We start from the raw sequence: 22227 nt of genomic DNA, 5'->3' as shown, positions 1-22227 counted from the left end.
AGAGCCTATAGCTTCAAGTCGTTTCAAGTAGTTAAGATGATTAGCTACTATAAGTCAAACTTATGATAAACTATACCGATCTGAAAGCTTAGAATGAACAAAATAATGACTCACAACACCCGTAGGCGAAGTTCTATCTCGGCTGCGTAGGGAGAGACATTGTCACCACCGGCTGTCAAAGCGGCAATGTTGGAGGACAATAATGCATGGAGGGCAGTGGTCGCCACTCTGAAACAGTAATGTTCAAGAAGGAGGCCGCGGAGTGGATTCGCGAGCGAGCCGATACTGCTCGAAGGCGGAGCCGTCAGGGCGGCGTTGATCAACGTCCTGATCCGTCTATCCAATAGTCCCTGGCGCTAGGACTTCAAGGTCGCGAGTGGCTGCACTTTCTCCAGGATGAGTCCAACGAGCGTCGCGCGGCGTACGTTCTTTAGAGTTCCCGGAGCCTCTCAATAACGCGCTGAGGAGGGCCACCGAGGGGGTTTTAGTGGGTGGAAATCCCACATAACCCGATTGGGTATCTTAAGAAGATTTTCCCCTCGAAAAAAAAAGGCGAAGCTCTATCTAATTTTATGAATCACTGAATCAGACAAAAGATAAACTCTTGCAAGTACAATTGTGCAAAGGCGATGTCCTACAGTCCTTGGACAGAGCTGCTGTGGTACAATTTATAAGCTCAGACTGCTTGGAGTAATTTAGCGTGGTGTATTAAATATGATGAGTCGATTTAATTAGCATAACTTTGTATTAATATAGTCTGTAAAATATAAATATATGTAAATTAGTGCACTCCTTTCACTCGAAGTACAAAAAAATTAGGGCTTAATAGAAAAAAGCATTTTTAAGCAATCATTGTGATTGTCGCAATTCGTACGATTGATAATGTACTGTAAAAAAGGTGAGTTAATAAGGTAATTTAGTCTTCTTGTCCAAAATTCCTCAGTGAATTATTAGAAAACTAAATAAAGTAATATTCGCAATAAATTACTATCACAGAGGTATGTTGGGCACAGTTGTCAAGCTCCATACACTTAGCTCTAACAAGATATTATTATTTTGGTGCAAAGTCCACTTTGATCCTTTGTCTGAACATCCAGATGAATTAACAGAGAGGAGCACATTAACCAAGTACTATAGCAGATATCTATAAATTTTTTTGTTATTTATGTCTATACTATGCGTTTTCGTGGTATCTTACCGAGACTTTATACGTGCTTAACCGCTCGACGATACAACTTTCCCGGTAAATATACCGGATATTGAACTTGTGCAGTTGTAGCCAAAGTTCCTTTACGATGCATCGGAGAGCGGCGTTCTACTTTGTGAATTAAAGGCTTAGTTATGAACAGCATCAGACCTGTGTCTGGATTGTTTGACTATTCCATACATTTTATAGCTAATCTGTCTGAGTCTGATAACGGAGCTATGATATTAATTATTCAATTAGCGCTAACTAATGTGGAGCGACTAACTTTCTTGGTTAGGTGCTCTGTGGGATTTCATTTATAAGTAATAACCCTTATAGGATCACTTTGTTGTCTGTCTGTCTGTCAAGAAACCTACAGGGTACTTCCCGTTGACTTAGAATCATGAAAGGCAAAAATTTTGGAAAAAAAAAATTGGAAAAACCGACAAAACGTCATATAGGTATGAGTGACAGAGACAACGCTCTAAAAGCCGAAATATCACTCTCAAGGCCGATGTACATTACCTTCAGCCGCACACTGTACCTGCCTATGCATGCAGCATCAGCAATCCTGCCGCAAGCAGGTCGCAAGTTGATTATAAACAAACGCGCGCACCATCTATGGCTGCATTTACATAAATCAACCATGTGACGGCCAGACAGGACAGTGGACGGAAAATAAATGGGCAATACAAACATTCTGAACGCAATTAAAAGTTCAGCGCAAAACACGTGCAACAGAGCATTATTTTCTAATAATGTTCAGCACTTACTAGTGGAATGTAGCAGATGTAATGAAAAATATTCTTGTGCAGAAATATGACTTTAACAAATATGACAGGAGGTTTGTTTTACAAGCCCTTTTTTAATCTATTTGTACCAGAAACATCAACACCCCTATTATCACTACCCCTGTTATATAAATGATGCTCGCGATTTCGTCCGTGTGCATTTAGGTTTTTAAAAATCCCGTGGGAACTCTTTGATTTTCCGGGATAAAAGGTAGCCTATGTCACTCTCCAGGTCTTAAACTATACCCATGCAAAATCACGTCGATCCGTTGCGACGTGACTGAAGGACAAACAAACACACTTTCGCATTTATAATAATACTAGCTGATGCCCGCGACTTCGTACGCGTGGATTTAGGTTTTTAAAAATCCTGTGGGAATTTTCCGGGATAAAAAGTAGCCTGCGACTTCGTACGCGTGGATTTAGGTTTTTAAAAATCCTGTGGGAATTTTCCGGGATAAAAAGTAGCCTATGTCATTCCCCGGGTTGCAAGCTACCTCTGTACCAAATTTCGTCAAAATCGGTTGAACGGTTGAGCCGTGAAAAGCTAGCAGACAGACAGACAGACACACTTTTGCATTTATAATATTAGTATGGAAGTATGGATGGGTAGTGTGATAAAGTTTTGTTATTTCCTCTTTGTATTGTACTTTCCTGCTTAAAACGCACATATCACCGAAGTGACAAAAGTTAGAGGTACCCGGGAACGAACCGCCGACCTCCCGAATAGGAGGCGGACGTCTTATAACCACTAGGCTCACGGCTGCTCTATAGATCAAGTACTTTATCGTCAAGGCTCAGATATAAATAAAAGATTATGTTTTGTCAAGATAAGCTCATGCATTTTGACTCGGGTTTTCCACCGACATGCGACATGGCATTCAAGCTTCGACACATGCCTGTTCTTTAACGTTTGACGGTTTGCACCTTTACTGAATATTAATAACGGTGTTTTGTGCATGTGGTCGTGCCAATTGCGCCTATTATATTTTACTAGCTGATGCCCGCGACTTCGTCCGCGTGGAGTTAGGATTTTAAAAATCCAGTGGGAACTCTTTGATTTTCGGGATAAAAAGTAGCCTATGTTTCTCTCCAGGTCTTTATCTATACCCATGCAAAAAATCACGTCAAAACGTTGCAGCGTTACGACGATTGAAGGACAAACCAACAAACCAATAAACAAACAAACAAACACACTTTCGCATTTGTAATAAGGGTACTGATTTTTTAAATATTTTCTACGGAGTTGCACATATTATGGAAATCACGTTTAAGGTATAAGCTTTGCGTTGACAGACCAGTCAGTCAGTCAGCTTTTCCTTTTTTGTACCTATATGGGTAGTGATATGGGTATAGTGGTAATATGGATAGTGATAGTTATTTATATCAAACGTCAAAACTCAGTCACACAGTGATTAAGATCGTCCTAACAATCAATTCAATTTTATTACACGACCATTAAATCTGTTATGTACCTTCATTGTGAGCAATAAAGTAATAAAGTACAAGTAACATAAAGACAATTCACGCATCTTGTGCGGTCCTTATTCCATTGTAGGTAGGTACCTACTGTTAGCAGCTGCCGAGTGCAGCGCCCACGCCCGTGTCAATTATCCCACGATTAGATGCAATGATGGAAGACTGCGCTACGGGTTGCTGAGCTAGTGACCGAGGTAAATAGACTTAAGGATTTAAGGTTCCCCTGGAGGGCCCATACATTTTTCCACCCTGTTATTACCATTACACACTACTACACCAATACGTCGCTTTATTAGAATTTGGCCCCACTTATTAGAATTTGACCGTTTTAGAGGCTGCATACTAATAATATTATGTATTGTCGGATAGTATAAGCGGTCTAATAAGAAAACTAGAAAAGAACTGATAATTTTCAAACGGCTGAACAGATTTTCTTAGATTATAGCTAAGAATACTCTCAATCAAGCCACTTTAAAAAAAAACTAAATCAAAATCTGTTCAACCTAGTTGCCTTGTAGAGATCGCTTCACAGCGATAAGGCCGCTAATTGTATGTTCTTCTTTTACATGTTTCTTTCTGTGTCTTTTCTTTTTGGTGTACAATTAAGAATATATTTGGTGTATAATAAAGAATATTAAACTAAACTAAAAAAAATCGGTTCATTCGTTTAGGAGCTACGACACCACAGACAAGCACACGTCAAAATGATATAATAAAATATTTTTGGGTCGGGGGTTAGTAAACGAGGTACGCAACGCATTCTTAAATTGAGAGACTGCATTGGACTGATTCGGCAGTGACGTTTCACATTCAACATTTTAAAAGTACGATCGATGTTGCTGATGCAACTTGCATTTCTACTCTTGGGATGGAGAATTTCGCTAACTTTTTCAGTTTTCTCCATCTTTGAACGTTTGAATATTATGCCAATGTACACACTTTGACTTTAATAGGACCTGAAGATAGAAAAATGTTAATCTATAAAGATTAAAATCATTCTAGTACAGCCTTGTGTCCTGACTAAAAGTAGTAATAAAACTTCAGAACAATTTATTATGGTCATTTTCTACCATTTCTGGAGGAAACATTAAAGAAATTATAGCGTGATTAGACGACCATTAGGCCTTGCATAACTTTATAAGATCTACCTATACATATACGATATACAGCATAAGATTGCCTTCCTTATGGACTTAGTCGTTTTATTATGGTTAATATTATAGAGAAAGGCTTCTTAGAGTGCTCTTTGATGAAGAGCCAAGTTAATCGCCGGATGATGTTGGGAGCAATTTAAAAATAATTACGAATGAAACAGGAATACAAATTAAAATTCAATATTTGCAGTAGTTTTAAGTTTAACGCAATAAAATTAACTTGTCGAATTTGTAATTGTATCATACCTATTATCAAGATCAACCCATCGTCAGCTCACTACTGAGAACGGGTCTTCTCAGAATGAAAAGGGTTTGAATATTAAGTTTTAGCGATTCTTGCATCCGACAACCGACGAAATCCGGTATTGATGTTGGAGTTAATTCAGACGTACACTCTCAGAGGGGCGACTGCAGACAACAAAGGAAATCAACAAGTGTAGACCAACTCACGGGAAAACGGCAGGGGTGGTCCCTTCCTGTGGCGTCATTTTCGAATCAAAACAAATCAAAACCCTTTTTATATACTTAGGATATTGGTACCCGGAAGGGTATCTTCGAGACTTTGTATTTAATGAATGCTAGTTTTCCAAGTGCGTATTAGTCCGCGACAGGTCGAGATGGCAATCGGGGAGGAAAATCCCCGCTCACTCTCCGCGCTAAACCAGTGCAGGCGTGAGCGGGTGTGCGGGGGCCCCCCCGCCTCATACCCCGATTGCCATCTCGACTTGTTTGACGTTTTTCAGGAGCAAAATACAAGGTACGAAATACTCACCACATGTGGTGGGTATCCCGTTGAGCATTCAATAGAATAGGCTTAGATTACGAGTTGGTTCTCCAAAGAGAATATAGCGTTTTATTTAAGTTAACTATTACAAAGTGCATTATATATTGTTATGCAATATTCGTCTAGTAGGTAAGTACCTACCTCCAGGTTAGGAACCGTGGAACTAGAGTCGCTCTAGTACTTAAGTAGTAACTAGTTTAGCATTGTTAAAAAAATTGACTGTGTAGTTTATTGAACACTATCTTATGGCTCGCGACTTTGTTCGCGTGGACTACACAAATATCAAATAGGGATTGAATTTTCAAAAATCCTTGCCTAGCGGATGTCTACGTCATATTATAAATGCGAGAGTGTTTGTTGGTTTTTTGGTTTGTTGGTTTTTCCTATGATCACCGTGCAACGGTGCAACGGATTGACGTGATTTTTTGCAAGGGTATAGATAAAGGCTGGAGACGCACAACAGACGGAAACGTTTAATTGCGGAAACCAGCCCAGAGCGAAGAAAGGCTGGAGAGTGACGTAGGCTACTTTTTATCCCGGAAAATCAAAGATTTCCCACGGGATTTTAAAAAACCTATTTCCACGCGGACAAAGTCGCGGGCATCAGCTAGTAATAGAATAATAGGCGTAATACGCTTGTATGGATAAGCCCATAAGAAGTGTACCCTTAAAAAACAAAAACAAAGTATTTAGGTACTGCACATTTCTGCATGCAACAACCGACAAAACGATAATACTGGATGTATAAACGCTGGAATGACGTGAAGTAATAGTTAGGTACACGCAGACTGCAGACAACAAAGGACTCAACAAGTGCAGGCCAGTCGACGGGGAAACGTGGGAGGTGCCCCCTTCCTGTAGGTTTTCCAGGCAAGTGTCTGTCGTGAGCCAATTATTTTTGAGAGGATCAACGATTTGATGGATTATGAATGCTTTTGTCCTTGTCTGTTATGTCCGTGGAGTGTGTGGTGATTTTATCTCATACAACTATTGAAGTTGAATAATGAATTTTCCTGGACTATATTTTAGTAGCATTAGCTCAGAATAAGTAATAGAACTGTTATTGCCGCCTATTGAATGGAAATCACGTGATCTTATGATCTAAATGTGGGTGTTTGATGATTCTTAAGCCCCCCCCCCCGTTAAAAGACGCCCCCCCCCGATAAAAGACCCCCCCCCCCCCCCGATAAAAGATGCCCTAAGCCCCTTCCCCCGATAAAAGACGCCCTAAGCATGTCCTTAACGATCCCGACGATTAAATCATGACCGACAATGCTCCCTATCTCGTAGGGCTACACAATACAACCTCATCACAGCGTCTTCGCCGGCGAAGACGAGGTCCCCGATTTCTAACGTCACCCGGACGTGGACTCACGCCACGGCCTCGGGGGCGTGCGGACTAACCATTAGTCCAACAACTCCACCCATACCAACGTTCATTCATTTTTCATTCTAAGCCGTGGTCCGAGGCTCACAGGAGGCGCCCTTGGGAGGACGGTGCCCCCCGACCTCTCGAATTATTTCTTCGAGCCCTAAGGGCTCACCCCCAGGCGGAGCTTCGCGCTCGCCAACCCCCCCGGTGACGCTGTAGCGGCCAGTAGGGCCTACGAAGCATAGTCAATCCGAAACAACACACACACAAAGATTCTTAAACAAGTCTCGTTCTGACGCGAGACTCGACCGACTATTATTAAACGCTTTTTGTGTTTAGGTCGCGATTTTGATTGCGTGGTTGCAATAGCAACTGTTATAAAGAGTAAAACTATCGATGAGCCGCTGCGCGTCGTGGTTAATATTTAACTTCACTTCTGGTATGTTTAGAGTACCTACTACCTACAGGTATTAGGCATCAGGCGAGAGCCGCGATGGCGGATAGAAGGCGGACGTCCTCCTATTCGGGAGGTTGGGGAATCATTCCTTATTGTGTGATTTGCAGTAGTACCAACATAAACTCACGCGTCAAGTTACGATGAACGGACACTAAGTAGACTGTGCAATGGGCTATTGGCAATTAAATAAATAAATAAAACGTTTATTTTTCAATCATCTAGTTACACACATACATGGATTTGATCTTGAACAAATTTGCGTGCTTGTTGACATAAGCATATACAATATTAAAAATGATACAAGATCAAGAACTGGCTATCCTAGCTAGATCAGCTACATAAACGGTTTGTCCGTTTTGGCAGATCATAATGAAAGCCCTTTGTTCCTTGTTAACAATGAGGAACCAAAAAACCGGTGCAAGCGATTGCGCTAACTAATCGTGTCACAAATGTATACTAAATAAATCGTTTACGTTTACATAAAATTTGAATAATATGCACTTGGGAATAACGCTACATGATTGCCCACACCGACCTCATAACCCACATGATTTGCGACCCAAGGACGTTGGCTACATACAAGTGTGCGAAACAAATACAATAACTCATTGTGGCTAACACTGGCTTTGATAACGTAAACATGAAAGTATGGTTATCGTCTTCAAACCACTGAAATGGAGATATTACACGCTGGAAATGGTGTTCCATACAAAATGACAATTATTAGGGTTCCGTACCTCAAAAGGAAAAACGGAACCCTTATAGGATCACTTTGTTGTCTGTCTGTCTGTCTGTCAAGAAACCTACAGGGTACTTCCCGTTGACATAGAATCATGAAATTTGGCAGGTAGGTAGATCTTATATCTGACATTTGGGGAAAAATCTGAAAACCGTGAATTTAGGGTTAGATTACACAAAAAAAAAAAATTGTGGTCATGAACTAATAATTAGTATTTTCAACTTTCGAAGTGAGTGACTATATCAAGTGGGATATCATATGAAAGGTCTTCACCTGTACATTCTAAAACAGATTTTTATTTATTTTTCTGCCTCATAGTTTTTGAATTATCGTGCAAAATGTCGAAAAAATACGACTGTAGTACGGAACCCTCATTGCGCGAGCCTGACTCGCACTTGGCCGGTTTTTTTTTGTGTCTATTGGAATTTCAGTAGGTCAATGTAAAAAAACGTATTCATCGTTATCGTAATCGTCAAAAAATTCTGCCCTTTGATTGGTTTCGATTTATTGATTCGCTGTTTACATTTTTTCACAGCCAATCAAAGGGCAGAATTTGTTGACGACTACGATAACGTTTTTCTTACACAATTGGGGGGCTGCTTGGCAATCGTAAGTTCAGCGTACTTGTATTAGTAGAGGACAGTGATGATAATTGATAAGTAAAACAAAAAGTGAATGAAAAAGCGTGCTTATGTCTCATACTATCAACTATTAACATACGGAAATACTCCTCTAGTTCTAATTTCTTTGTCTGTACTCTGTATTTGCCTCCTCTATTCATTATCATTTCGTAATAAAGTAAACAGTGTAGTTACTATCCTACATTTCGTACTGCAATAAAACAATGAATTTAATATTTTAACACTCCATTTGACCCCGTTCTAAATTCGGAGCGGGTTTGAAACGAACTGCAGATGTAAATCGTGAATCGTGAGTTCGGCGTACCGATTTGAGGCAATGCATTTTGTTTGTTTGTAAATCCGCTTTTGTGCGAGGATCGACTTTATAACTTTATACGAGGAGGTAGTACGGTATTAAACGGAATTGGTATTGGTTGGATCGCGCAACTGTACATTCTCCCCGGACGTGTTATATGAGGGACTAAGAATATTTTGTTACCTACTACATATATGTACAGTCCGCGACAGGTCGAGCTGGCCATCAGGGTATGAGGTGGGGGGACGCCGCGCCCCGCAAGTTACCTGATTAAAATCCGGGCCCGACAGACGACAAGTGGAAACGGGCTGTAAGATATGTAATAAAAAATTACTTATTTTAATTACAAAATGCAATAAATCGGTAATGCAAAATTACTAATTTTAATTACAAAGTGCAATAAACGGAACGCTCAATTTCAAGACTCGTTCAATTTAAGAAAATAAAATAAAAAAACCAACAGTTTCGTTTCTATGAAATCTCCGATTTTTTAAAATTATTATACTTAATTTATTTTAGTTGCAAGTGCCTAAAACATGTTCCAATTAAACTTACAAAATATTCTTAATCTACACAGGATAAAGTGAGTAAGCTTTAATATACTAGAAGTTGTCTAAATCTTCTAAATATATAAAAGGAAAAGGTGACTGACTGACTGATCTATCAACGCACAGCTCAAACTACTGGACGGATCGGACTGAAATTTGGCATGCAGATAGCTATTATGACGTAGACATCCGCTAAGAAAGGATTAATGAAAATTCTACCCTTACAGGGGTGAAATAGAGGTTTGAAATTTATGTAGTCCACGCGGACGAAGTCACGAGCATAAGCTAGTATTTAATAAAATAAAGTTAAAAACTAAAACCCGACTATGATCGTCTTAATAAACGCTGAAGTATTACAGTAAAATTATTTTTCTGCCGCTTTTACACTCCTTTTTTCGCATTTTTTGGGCAGTCGTTTAAAAAGATCAATGAATTATTTTACATGATTTTTTAATTTCTATAATTTAATTCAATACTTAATACATAAATATTTATTTGCAGATCCACAATACCATTATAATTCCAACGACTTCTCGTCATGTATACAACGGTTCTGGTTGCGTTCCTCGCGTTTGGAACGACAAGTACAGAGAGAGATCCTTTGATCTTCATCGCAAACCCTGTCGAAGCCAACATGCCAGGACATTGGATGCCACTGAGCGTTGTCAAAATAATACTCGCAGGATCAACGAGAAAACTAACTACAACAACAAGAACAACCACGAAGTCAACAACAACTACCACGGAATCAACAACAACAACACCAACCACGGAATTACCCACAACGCCTACGACACTTAAAACAACAGAAGCAACAACGGAACCACCTACAACCACACCACATCCTTCAACAGAAATAACCACTCCAGCGCCAATAACACTAAAGCTGACAATACCTAAAACAACAACCCCAACCTCGGAAACATCAACACCAATACCAGAAACAACTACACTAGAAACAACAACCTCAACGCCAGAAACAACAACTTCAGCGCCAGAAACGTCAACAACAACAACAACCACGAAAGCAGCCAGGACAACCACGGATGCACCTACTACAACAACAACCAAAGAGGCACCTCCGACAACAACACAGCCGCCTACTACAACAACAACCACGGAGGCGCCTACGACAACAACACAACCACCTACTACAACAACAACCACGGAGGCAGCCACGACAACCACGGAGGCACCTACGACAACAACACAGCCACCTACTACAACAACAACCACGGAGGCAGCCACGACAACCACGGAGGCACCTACGACAACAACACAGCCACCTACTACAACAACAACCACGGAGGCAGCGACGACAACCACGGAGGCACCTACGACAACAACACAGCCACCTACTACAACAACACAGACACCTACTACAACTAGAAGAGGTCCGCATCGCGGGAAAAAAGCTACGGACACCCATGAAAACCGCCCTTAGTTAATTTATGCAACTGTATCAGTTCCTTTTCTTCATTTAATATTTTATAAGACTATAATATAATAGAGATTGATTAATTGTTATGTATTATCATCAATTTAATTCAGAAAAAATAAATGTATTATAGTTAGTAAAAATCTGTATAAAAGCGAATCTAATATTAATAGACAATAAAAGTAAAAAAAAAACTGGGTACTTCTACTTTGAAACACAAAAGACTTGTGAAGTAGAGTTGAGCCCTTCCATAAGCTCTAAAATCCATAGTGGAAACTAGCTTTTATGAAAAATGGTAGAGATTGACCTATAAAAATACTAAGGGTGAAAAGAGTAATTTAATGCTTATGTAGATAAGACAAGAGAATTTATAGTTCTATCAAAATAAAATTCCCAATAAATATTACTTAATGTGCAAATCAATCCATACTAATATTAAAAATGCGAAAGTGTGTCTGTCTGTTAGCTTTTCACGTTTCAACTGTTTAAGCGATTTTGATGAAATTCGGTACAGAGTTAGCTTACATGCTGGGGAAGGACATAGGCTACTTTTTATCCCGGAAAGTCAAAGAGTCCCCACGGTAATTTTTAAAGGCCCACCAGTTTAACCGATTTATAATAAATTTGGTACAGAGGTATGTTGCGTCCCTGAAATTGAAATAGGCTACTTTTTATCCCCGAAAATTCCCCAAGGGAAAAATCCCCCAAGGGATTTTTAAAAACATAAATTTACGCGGACGAAGTCGCGGGCATCATCTAGTGATATTATAAAACTCCAGAAAGGCAAAACTCAGTATTTTGAAAATTGAAGACTAATTCGTATGCTTGTGTGCGTGACACGTATTATGTGGCACGTTTGATTGTGCTACAATAAATTAAATGGCTGCCCACTACCAGGGTTGGTACAAAACAAACAATTTACGATAATTTTACTGATTAATAAAATGAAACATACTAAGATAATTTAAGAAAAAAAACTAGACAAAAAGTACGCCAATGCACTTAAAACAATATTAAGTTCGGACAATAACCTCAGTCTTGTCTTTTCTATATTTAGTACATACCTACTATTGTTTACAATTAGCAACATGCCGTCTGTTGTCACTGTTTATAATTCATAGCGGTTTATTTTTGTACGCGACGGCGAGGATGTGACCTGTGACCTAGTTACCGGTGTGAGCTGACCTCTCGGCCTAGGTCAGCGTCGCCCGCATCCCTCGTTTTAGCTCTATTAGATGTAGCCTAAAATCTCCGTTGAGACATGTTATCCTGGTAGATCATAATACTGCTTAAGTCCCGTGAGGAGTTGCTGGATCTCCCATCGGGCGCGTCCCCGGGGTGGTGGATAGGGGAATGCCTCCCAGATATGGGTGGTACCGGGGAAATCAAATACCCGGCGCGAACCAAAACCAGTAGGCATGGGCGTGCCTTTAGTCCTGTAAGATGCGGCCTAGGGGACTTCACCCCGACAGAAAAAGCAAGCTGTGGTTCAGCAAAAAAATGGAAGCGAATAGTAAAGATGATGTACCCCAGGTGGGTACCGCAGCTGGTTTACCCTGCGGAGAATCCCACACTGAACCTAGTTCAGTCAGCCCTGCCGTATCTGGGGAGGGCAACTATCGCTTTACACAAGGAGCTAATAATACAGACACGGAGGATGAAAAGCAGAAGAAACTAGAAGATCTGATAAACCCGTTTGCAAGAAAAGACTCTATCAGGAGAACCCCACCGGGAACCGGAAAACTAACGAATCCGCCTGTAGAGGAAGAACAAACCGGAGACACTGAAGAACAAAAGAATACCGACACAAGGAAAGAGACGCCGACATCGGAAGATCGACCAAAAAAAAGGAAGAAACTGTCGAGCCCCATTACACAACAAGTTGGAGAAATTCAACCTTCGACAGAACTAACAAAACTGAAAGCAAGGAGTGACGCACTGAATACTTTTACTAAAGACAACAAAAATGTTCATAAAGAAATCAAGAAGTTCGCAATGGAAATTGCAAGCTTAGTTAAACAGGCGATTACAAGACACAAACACGACACGTATACAATCCAAGAATTGCGGAAAGAACTACAGGAATATAGAGAGACCCAAGAGTGCAGATACACTAAACTAGAAAACGAACTGCAAGAACTCCGGATAGCATACGAAAAAAGATTCCAAGACATAGAAAATCACGGAGGGGACAAAGAACATAACTGCTACAAATGCTCCGGACAGGAAAATAAATTTAATCTAAATAAGTCAAAAATAAACAACTATGAAGAACTTGCCGAGGTTATTGAATTAGACTGGAGTGAGGATAGTTTCAAAAATGTTCAGACTGATCACGGGGACCTGTTCAATAACACATTTGAAAATGTTGTATATTTTTGCGATAAAAATAAAGAAAGGCAAACTAAAACTGGGAAAAGAATTCTAAACAGACATCCGGAACTGTCGGAAGGAGAAAGGATAGCCTGCAATGGTGGAGGCTATACGAGTATCAAGCAACATACTACATTTAACACTAAGGAAGGCGGTCATGTAAGGGAAAAGAACATTATTGCTTTCTTCTACGACCCAACAAAGCAAGAGGACCAAACCCAACGCGATGTTTTTCAATTGTGCCAGGAGCTAAGAAAACTGAGTGAGGAATATGAGACACGAAGGATAACAGTGGTGGCTCCCCAAACAATAAAAACGGGAAATATGAAGAAAATACTAGAGGCCACATTTCAAGTAACAGAGTTCAGTTTAATACTGAGAACAAGAAAAAAAAAGAAAGAGTACAAAGAGAGGAAGAAAAACGCAGGTGATAATAACATTATAGTAATAGAAAGCAAAGAAGCTACTTACGCTGACACAGTCAAAAAACTTAAAGATGGCTTAAAGAACAGTGATACTCTAGAATATATAAAAGGTGTTAAAAAGACAAGTTCGGGAAAAGTCCTAGTTAGGGTCTCTGAAACTGCGGACAAGGACGACGTCATTAATAAACTAATTGAGAACTGTAAGATAACGGTGAATAAAAAGATGAGGCGAAAGTTCCTACATATTAAAGATGTAGATTCAACCGCAGATGAAGAAGACATAAAGGAAGCAATGCTTAATACAAACTTAATTAACTATCACGATCAATTAGAAGTCAAAGCACTACGCCCAATGAAAAATGGGAATCAAATAGCTACGATTTGGATGGAGGAGACAGATTGCAGAAGGCTCTTGGATTTAGAGAAACTGAGGGTAGGATTAAATATATGCCAATTACAAGAGAGAATTGAGATATTAAGATGCTACCGCTGTTGGGCGTACAACCACAAGGCAGCCCAATGCAGAGGAGAAGACAGGAGCGAAAAATGCCGAAAATGTACCGGAGATGGCCATAAAGCAAAAGACTGCAACGAGGAATCATTTTGTCCAAATTGTGAGGAACGGGGTCACACAGCCGGAAGTGGTACATGTGGAGTTTTCCAGAAAGCTTTCAGAATGGCAAAGAGTAACAAAGGCTGGAGAAACAAAAATATTTCACGTTCACAGTCCTCCAGATAAATGCAAACAGGAGTGTAAGCGCACACGATATGGCCACCGTTGTTGCAGCCGAGAGAAAATGCGACTTCATCGCTATCAGCGAACCAAATGTAAATAAGTGCAAGCTTAAAGGAAAGCATAGCTATAGCGATGTTAATGCAGATGCAATGATTTTAAATTTTAGCAAGAAATACCAGGTTAGATCTTTTCGTTCTGTAGACTGTTTCGTGTGCATAGAGACTGCGGATATCGCACTATACAGTGTCTATATGAGCCCGAATAAATGTACGCTAGAGGATTTTAAAAACAATCTTTATAAAATTCAACAGGACATACTTGAAGTTCACGGGAAAAGTAAGAGAGTTATTGTAACAGGAGATCTTAACGCAAAACATCCCTGCTGGGGCGGAACACATACAAATAAAAGAGGAGAGGAACTGCTGGAATGGATACATAGACTAGATCTAGTTATTTTAAATGATGGCAGGCAGCCCACCTGTGTTCGACAGAATGGAAATTCTTTCATAGATGTCACAATTATTAGTGGAATGCCTACAAAAGAGAAAATATTGTGGTCTGTTCTAGAGGAAGAATCTTTGAGTGATCATAAATTTATTTTAACCAATATATGTAGGACAAGAGGAGGGAACAAACCTAAGTATAAATACGGTAAGACAAACTTAGAAGAATTCAATAAAAGCTTTAGGAGTGAGATAGAAAGTAGAGAAATGGATTATGTACAATGTGAGAAAGCTTTTAGCAATGCATATAAAACTAGTACACCTCGGATAAGATGTGACAATGACTACATGCTCCCATACTGGTGGAATGAGAATGTACAGAAGAAAATTAAAGAGACAAGACAGAAAAGAAGAAAATTTCAAAAATGTAAAGTTCCAAATGAGAGAGAAATACGGAAAGAAGAATACAGAATTTCTAAAATAGAGCAAAAAAAGATCATAGCTGCAGCAAAAGCGAAAGCTTGGGATACTCTGTGCAGAGGCCTTGAATCCGACATATATGGTGATGCTTACAAAATTGTGAAAAATCAAATGCAAATCCCAAACCCCAAAATTTGTCTATCTCTAGAACAAAAAAAGGTCATTTTTAAAAGCCTATTCATAACCTCTGTATACTTGACTACCCCAACAAAAGAGGTGATTGAAAATGTAGACTTTGAAAGCGTCGCTTTCACCCAGGATGAAATAAATGACAGCGCCAAAAAAATTAAGATAAATAAGGCCCCAGGACCGGATGCAATACCACCAGAAGTAGTAAAGTCGGCTATCTGCAATAACGTAGAGTACTTCACCCGCCTTTTTAACTACTTATTAGGACAAGGAAGCTTCCCCGATAGCTATAAAATTGCAAAGCTCATACTGATTGATAAGCCCAAAAAATCTCAAAATGAGCACACGAAGTACAGACCTATCTGCTTAATAAATGTTATTGCTAAGACATTTGAGAGACTTGTGAACATCCGGCTAACACAGGAGATTGAAAGAAGTGGTGGATTACACAATAATCAGTATGGCTTCAGACCCGGCAGAACAACGATTCACGCTGTTGAAGAAGTAGTTCGTGCAGCAAAAGAAGCTAAGCATAAAAACCAGTGGAATTCACTTATTCTGATCGACGTCCGAAATGCTTTCAATACGGCGACATGGTCGATTATAATCAAGAAGCTAAGGTCTCGGAAAGTCAACAAATACATAATAAATGTAATAGTGGACTACTTTACAAACCGACACATCCAACTTGACAGCAAGGTTAGGGCAGAGGTAACTGGCGGAGTACCACAAGGATCAGTACTAGGCCCTACCTTGTGGAACATCCTATACGATGATGTAATGAACATAGATGTCCCGGAAGGAGTCAAGCTGGTCTGCTACGCGGATGATTTGGCGATATCTGTAACCGCAAATGATGCATACGAGATGGTGATTAAAGCAAACGAGACACTACACGCTGTTGACCTATGGATGCGACAGAATAAATTGGAGATCGCACCAGAAAAAACAGAAGCCGTCATCTTCAATAGAAGGAAAAATGCTCATAGCATATATTTTGACTGTGGAGGTATAGTGGTAGTCCCATCGTCCAGTGTTACATACTTAGGAGTCAAGCTGGATTGGGGGCTAACCTTCGGCCCACACATAAAGTCTGTCTGCGAGAAGGCTTCTAGGACCGCAGGGGCCTTGTGCAAAATACTCCTTAACACAAAGGGCCCACGAGATAACAAAAGACGAACGCTGGCAATGGCTACCCAATCGATAATCCTGTATGCTGCGCCGGTGTGGGAACCAGCAATGAAGTTCGCAGTGCACAAAAGGCGAATCCTAAAAGCACAACGTGTGCTGGCGCTTCGAGTATGCTCGGCTTATAAAACTGTATCAACGGACGCAGCGCTGGTACTGGCGAACCTAATACCTATCCACTTACTGGCTCTCGAGAGAACGGAGACAAGAAACATCAAAAACTCCGAACAAATCAGAACCTCGAAAAAGGAAACCCTCGCAAGATGGCAAAGAGAGTGGGATAGCTCGACCAAAGGTAGATGGACACATTGTCTCATTCCAAACCTGGAAAAATGGACAAATAGACAACATGGCCGACTGTCTTACCGACTGACGCAGCTTCTAACAGGGGACGGGGTATTCATGGACTTCCTCGTACGCATTGGTAAAAGACAAGATGCTAGATGTTTTTACTGCAGCGAAGTTGATGATGCGATGCACACAATATTTGCATGTGCAAAGTGGGAAAAAGAGAGAAGAGAGATCGTCAGTAGAATGGGAGACATAACAGTAGAAAATCTAATAGAAAAAATGCTGGAAAATGAGAAAAACTGGACAGCTATAACAGACTTTGCTGAAATAATAATGAAGGAAAAGGAAGACGAAGAAAAAAGAAGAGGAAAATAGTAAAAGACAAGAATGTTGCTGTGTTGTAGGCTGAAAGGCGGGTACACGGTCAACAAGAAGACAGCAGGGGTTTTTAGCCGGTAAGAGTCCGGCTCTACCTACGGGTGTCCATGAGGATTTTCCCCTGCTGCATTAAAAAAAAAAAAAAAAAAAAAAAAAAAATACTGCTTAAGTGATACTGAAATCTTGATACGTATAAATATGGCTGGAATATTCCATTTTGCTTTATTTTGTTTGATCCGAAAAAATCAATCTATTACGCGAAAAAAACCACCCTGAAATTCAATTTCAATTATTTCCTTTAAGAATAATTTAAATTTTTAGAATCAATGGGAGTTTAGCAAAAATGGGTCAAAGAAGAATATTTCCGGGGAAAATAGGTCACAGGTTGTTTGAACTATACATCTATTTTTGGGGTGTGAGAGCCTGGATATATTTTATATTCTTATTCTAATATTCCCCTTTCCTCTCTAACTAAGCGTCAAGCTTGTGCTAGGAGTAGGTACGACAATAGTGCAACGGGCGTGGTTTGAACCGTTCGACCTTTTTCGGTTTTCAGTCCACTCCTTTACCTGTTGAGCTATTGAGGCTCTAATTTATTAAACAGCCTGGAAAATCAGTGATGCTGAGAAAAATTTAGAGCGTAACGGATTTGTAGACTGAGGAAGTGAGTCTAAGAAGTATTCCTGCGGGGTGATGTCCAACTATTCACTAATGTCTAATGAGCTCGGTGGCTTTTATTCAGCGTTAGACACTGAGTTAGAAAAGGAACAAACTCTGGTGCTGCAAATGTTCATGGGCGGTGGTAATCACTTAAAGTCAGGTGACCCACCGCGCCTGTTCGTTTAATAAAAACTGCCATACCTCTTCCAGGTTCTAGCCCGCTTCCATCTCAGACTGTATCATCACTTACCACCAGGTGAGATTGCAGTAAAGGACTAACTTGTATCTGAACATAATCGATTTTGATGTAATTTGATACAGAGTTAGCTTACATTCCACGGAAGGACATAGATTTTATATCCCGGAAAAACAAAGAGTTATCTCGGAATTCACAAAAACCTAAATCCACACGGACGAAGTCGCAGGTATCTAGTTGAATAATAAAGTCCAGTCGGGCTACTTAGTAACCGAATAAAATCACCGTGTGCCATAAATGCAATGTTGGACTCGAGCGCTAAAAACAGGCTATGTCCAGTTTTGTGCACCGTTAACTAGTGCAACATGACCATTGATTGGCCAAACGATTGGCCATTGTGGATGTATGGATCCTGCAATCTTAGTAATTGATATAACGGGCTATATAAATCTTGATTCTTGACTTATTAAACCGCTGGAGAGCTGGTAGGTTGTTTTGAAGAGGTCGTTGACAAAAACTTATAATTTAGTACAGAAAGAACATTTTTTTTAAACTAGCAAATAACTACAAGATCATGAACAAACCACATACTCACTAGATGTAGACATTACCATAGTCAAGGAGAGTGTTACCGTATCGTGATTATTGGATAGCAGGATTTAAAGAACATACGCATTACGCATATTACGATTGTGCCGGTACTCACTATCAATAGTAATATGTCCCCGATACAGGATCGTACAGCAAACTCAGGTAAGGTGTTAAAGGTATTTATGGCCTTATCACAAATTAAAAAAAAATATTAAAAAACCGACTTCCAAAACCACTACAAAGTAAAAAGTAACTTTTGTTTCTACACGTGTATGTATGTTGAAGTCTTTTGCCGTACTATTAATTCATCGTATTCTTGGGACCCATTTTTGTCCTCCACGGACAATAATCCTTAGTCTGCGCAGGCCATAAGGAAGATGACCTATCCATAATAATTTTTGTCCGTAATTGGGTATTTGACTACATCAAACTTAAATTATTTCTCAGTGATTATTAAATAGAGGGTCTTCCAAAATACGTAAAATCCACGTCCTTTGTTAGTTTTAAGTGTAGTAACCATTTTAAATTATCGATTAAACTAAAAAAAGTACGTCATTATGATGTAACGTCACACTCCAGTATTTAATAGAATATCGCATACTAAGTGCGCGTTTTGACGTTTGATAAAAAGTTACTGATTTGACTAGTTGTCAAATACCGTATTACATTACTTATTTATCGATTAATTGGCCGCAAAGAGGACCCTTTTGCCCACTGTTCTTTCCCATAGGCTCTCAGAGCAAAAATCGAGATACACACTACGCAGTTTCACCGAGCTCGTCGACCTGCGCTGGATAGCTGAGCTGATACACGGAGCGTTGTAACCTGTGACCCAATTTACGCGAGTGTAGATATATCTTGACCTGCATCGCGATCCAAAGATAAATAAACTACGTTTCTAGATTACGCTTCAATATTATTGACCTTTATGCTGATATTATCATAATCAATCCATCGTCGGCTCATAGAGCACGGGTCTCCTCTCAGAATGAGAATGGTTTGGCCATAGTACACCACGCTGGCCAAGTGCGGATTGGCAGATTGGCGTGTGAAGCCTTTGAGAACATCCATACTAATATTATAAATGCGAAAGTGTGTCTGTCTGTCTGCTAGCTTTTCACGGCCCACCCATTCAACTGATTTTGAGGAAATTTGGTAAGATGGTTTGCATCCTGGGTAAGGACATAGGCTACTTTTTATCCTGGAAAATCAAAGAGTTCCCACGGGATTTTAAAAACCTAAATCCACGCGTACGAACTCTCAGGCATGCAGGTTTCCTCACGATGTTTTCCTTCACCGTTAAAGCAAGTGACTTAAGAGTGAAGACTTAAGATATCCGCCTCCTATTTGAAAAGTTGGGGGTTCGATCCCGGGCATACACCTGTAACTTTTCGGAATTATGTGTGATAAGGGAGACATTGAGAGAAAACCTGCAAGCCTGAGAGTTCTTCATAATGTTCTCAAAGTGTGAAGTCCGCTAATCTACACTTGGCCAGCGTAGTGAACTATGGCTAAACCATTCCCATTTTGAGAGGAAACCTATGCTCTGCGAGCCGGCAATGGGTTTGGTATTGAACTTTGAGAGACCTGTGCTCAGTAGTGGGCCGATGATGGGTTGCTCATGATGAAAGTTTTTAATATAATAACAGGAAGGCATTGAATGCCATACAGCGCATTTCAGCTGCAGCCTATTAAATGACATCACTGATTGACAAACGGTAAGCGACAAATACTTGATACTTGGCACTATCTCCAGAGTATGAGAAAATATGTTAACGGCTTTGATTATGCGTCACGACCAAGCTGTGCGAATATGACTAATCTGCCTTTTATGTCACAGCCAACAGGACATAGGACGTCGAAGCTCGAAACTACATCCATTAATCAGGCAAGTTTCAAGAGCTATCAATATCCATCTATGGGAATTCTACGTGAATATGACGGATGACAATTTGTTGACTGAGGCGAGAAGACCCTGAAATAAATGTCTCTTTGAAAAAAAAGCAATTTAAAATGCACATGTGATGTATGACAGTCGATATGAATCCTTTAATAAAATAAGACAATGTATGAGAGAGAGAAGAAAGACTTTTTGAGAGGAAATTGCGACTTAAGCCATTAATTCGGGAATAGATACCAAATCATTAGAGAGCAATACAGTCTCAACTCACAATAATTGTCAACCTTTGTTGAAAAGAAATCAGCATTTTTACAAGAATAAGAACTGTTGGTAAAATTAATTCCTGTGATAAGAAGTAAATTATACAATTACAATCGATCTTCTTGATATTTTTTCTCCTGGAATCACCATTTTGAGTAAGATATTGAAAGATGCAATTCCTTTCAACAGGCTGACAAATCAAAAGTGCTTGTAGCAGTACCTACTAATTGGTTGAAGAATATTTTAACATTTCGAACATGTCAGCCTCAATAAAAATAGCTGAAAGATCTTTAATAAATTGTAGATTACTTTATATAATAAAAAGTAAAAACTGCAATCGGCCTTTGTCTTTCAAATTCTTACGAAGATTTCAATGCAGATTTCAACAACATACGAGGGAGTTTATGTGTATGACAGCCGATTCGCATATAGCCTATACAATAATAGGTCAGCCAACCCTGCGTAACTGAGGCGAATGATATAGTTTGATGATAAAGAACACCTTTGAGTTAGTGTATACTTGCCATGCATTCTGCGTTATAGTGAAGCGTCAAACATGTCTTACGGAGTGCAGCGTGCGTCATACAGCCCTATAAATAACTCGCGAATCGTGCAAGAAACAAGAGTATAAAACGGACGCCAACAAGCTACACAATGAGGCGAATTCCTGAGATAATGATGGCCAGTGCAATAATATCCTCAATTTACATTATCCCCAATTCATGGACACCACTCATTGTTTCTGTTGATATCACAGAGAATTCAACTCCTAGAGTACGCATATACAAGGTTTTGCATGAAACAAAATCGTAAAATGTTGGCGGGGGACAGGGGAGCACGCAGGGGAAAACAATGTGCGGAATGAGGGTACCGAACGGACTTGGGCCAACTTTTATGCTAAGCAAGTGCCTAAGCTTGGCGAGCGGGGGTGTTCGGCTATTAGGCGTCTATAGGTGGTGGTCTGTGGTTGATACATAATTCTCTCCTGTCTTATGCAATCCGGAGAGCTCGTAGAAAAGTAGGATAGTCGACTATATCCATGATGGCATATACGGATACCCAGCAGATTAGAAGAACACTGCCAGAGAAATATTGTTTCTCGTGAATATCAACGGGGATGGAGGCTTGGCCTCGAGAATTTAATCGCCCGAAATTACCAATACGAAGAATTTTTCAATAAAAAAACATCGTTTAAATCTATGCCATCTTCTTCTTGACCATCATTTGTTCATATAATGCCGTGCTTTTCCAAACGGTAAAGTTGTGGTACATTGGTTCTCCCACTTGATTCC

General features: G+C 39.9%; 4 protein-coding genes across 8 annotated transcripts in view; 2 read left to right on the top strand and 2 right to left on the bottom strand.

Moving 5' to 3' along the window:
• LOC117988924 (4-hydroxyphenylpyruvate dioxygenase-like) overlaps nt 1–22227 on the bottom strand; it is a 326462-nt gene that overhangs the window by 42907 nt on the left and 261328 nt on the right. The gene's annotated exons all lie outside the window — the stretch shown is intronic.
• Nucleotides 1–22227, bottom strand: part of Ypel (Yippee-like) — a 129710-nt gene that overhangs the window by 89428 nt on the left and 18055 nt on the right. The window lies entirely within an intron of this gene.
• LOC138403314 (salivary glue protein Sgs-3-like) lies at nt 9427–10896 on the top strand. 2 transcript variants are annotated; one of them, XM_069503335.1, is made up of 2 exons: nt 9427–9481; nt 9948–10896. In XM_069503335.1, exon 2 carries the CDS (start codon nt 9985–9987, stop codon nt 10888–10890), a length of 906 nt encoding a protein of 301 aa, XP_069359436.1. In that variant the 5' UTR covers nt 9427–9481; nt 9948–9984; the 3' UTR covers nt 10891–10896. The 2 variants fall into 2 exon arrangements, with proteins under 2 accessions (XP_069359436.1, XP_069359437.1); XM_069503336.1 differs by having other exon boundaries at nt 9470–9485.
• On the top strand, nt 12328–14421 carry LOC138403339 (uncharacterized). Its single transcript, XM_069503483.1, has one exon. It carries the CDS (start codon nt 12328–12330, stop codon nt 14419–14421), a length of 2094 nt encoding a protein of 697 aa, XP_069359584.1.

Source organism: Maniola hyperantus, chromosome 15 (assembly GCF_902806685.2).
Source record: "Maniola hyperantus chromosome 15, iAphHyp1.2, whole genome shotgun sequence".
Lineage (NCBI taxonomy): Eukaryota > Metazoa > Arthropoda > Insecta > Lepidoptera > Nymphalidae > Maniola > Maniola hyperantus.
Note: the sequence above shows the minus strand (reverse complement) of the source record. Positions and strands in the feature narration are given on the sequence as shown.

Excerpts from the sequence above, each read along its gene's own strand:
- LOC138403314 (XM_069503335.1), top strand. The coding sequence starts at position 9,985 with ATGTATACAACGGTTCTGGTTGCGTTCCTCGCGTTTGGAACGACAAGT.
- LOC138403339 (XM_069503483.1), top strand. The coding sequence starts at position 12,328 with ATGCGGCCTAGGGGACTTCACCCCGACAGAAAAAGCAAGCTGTGGTTC.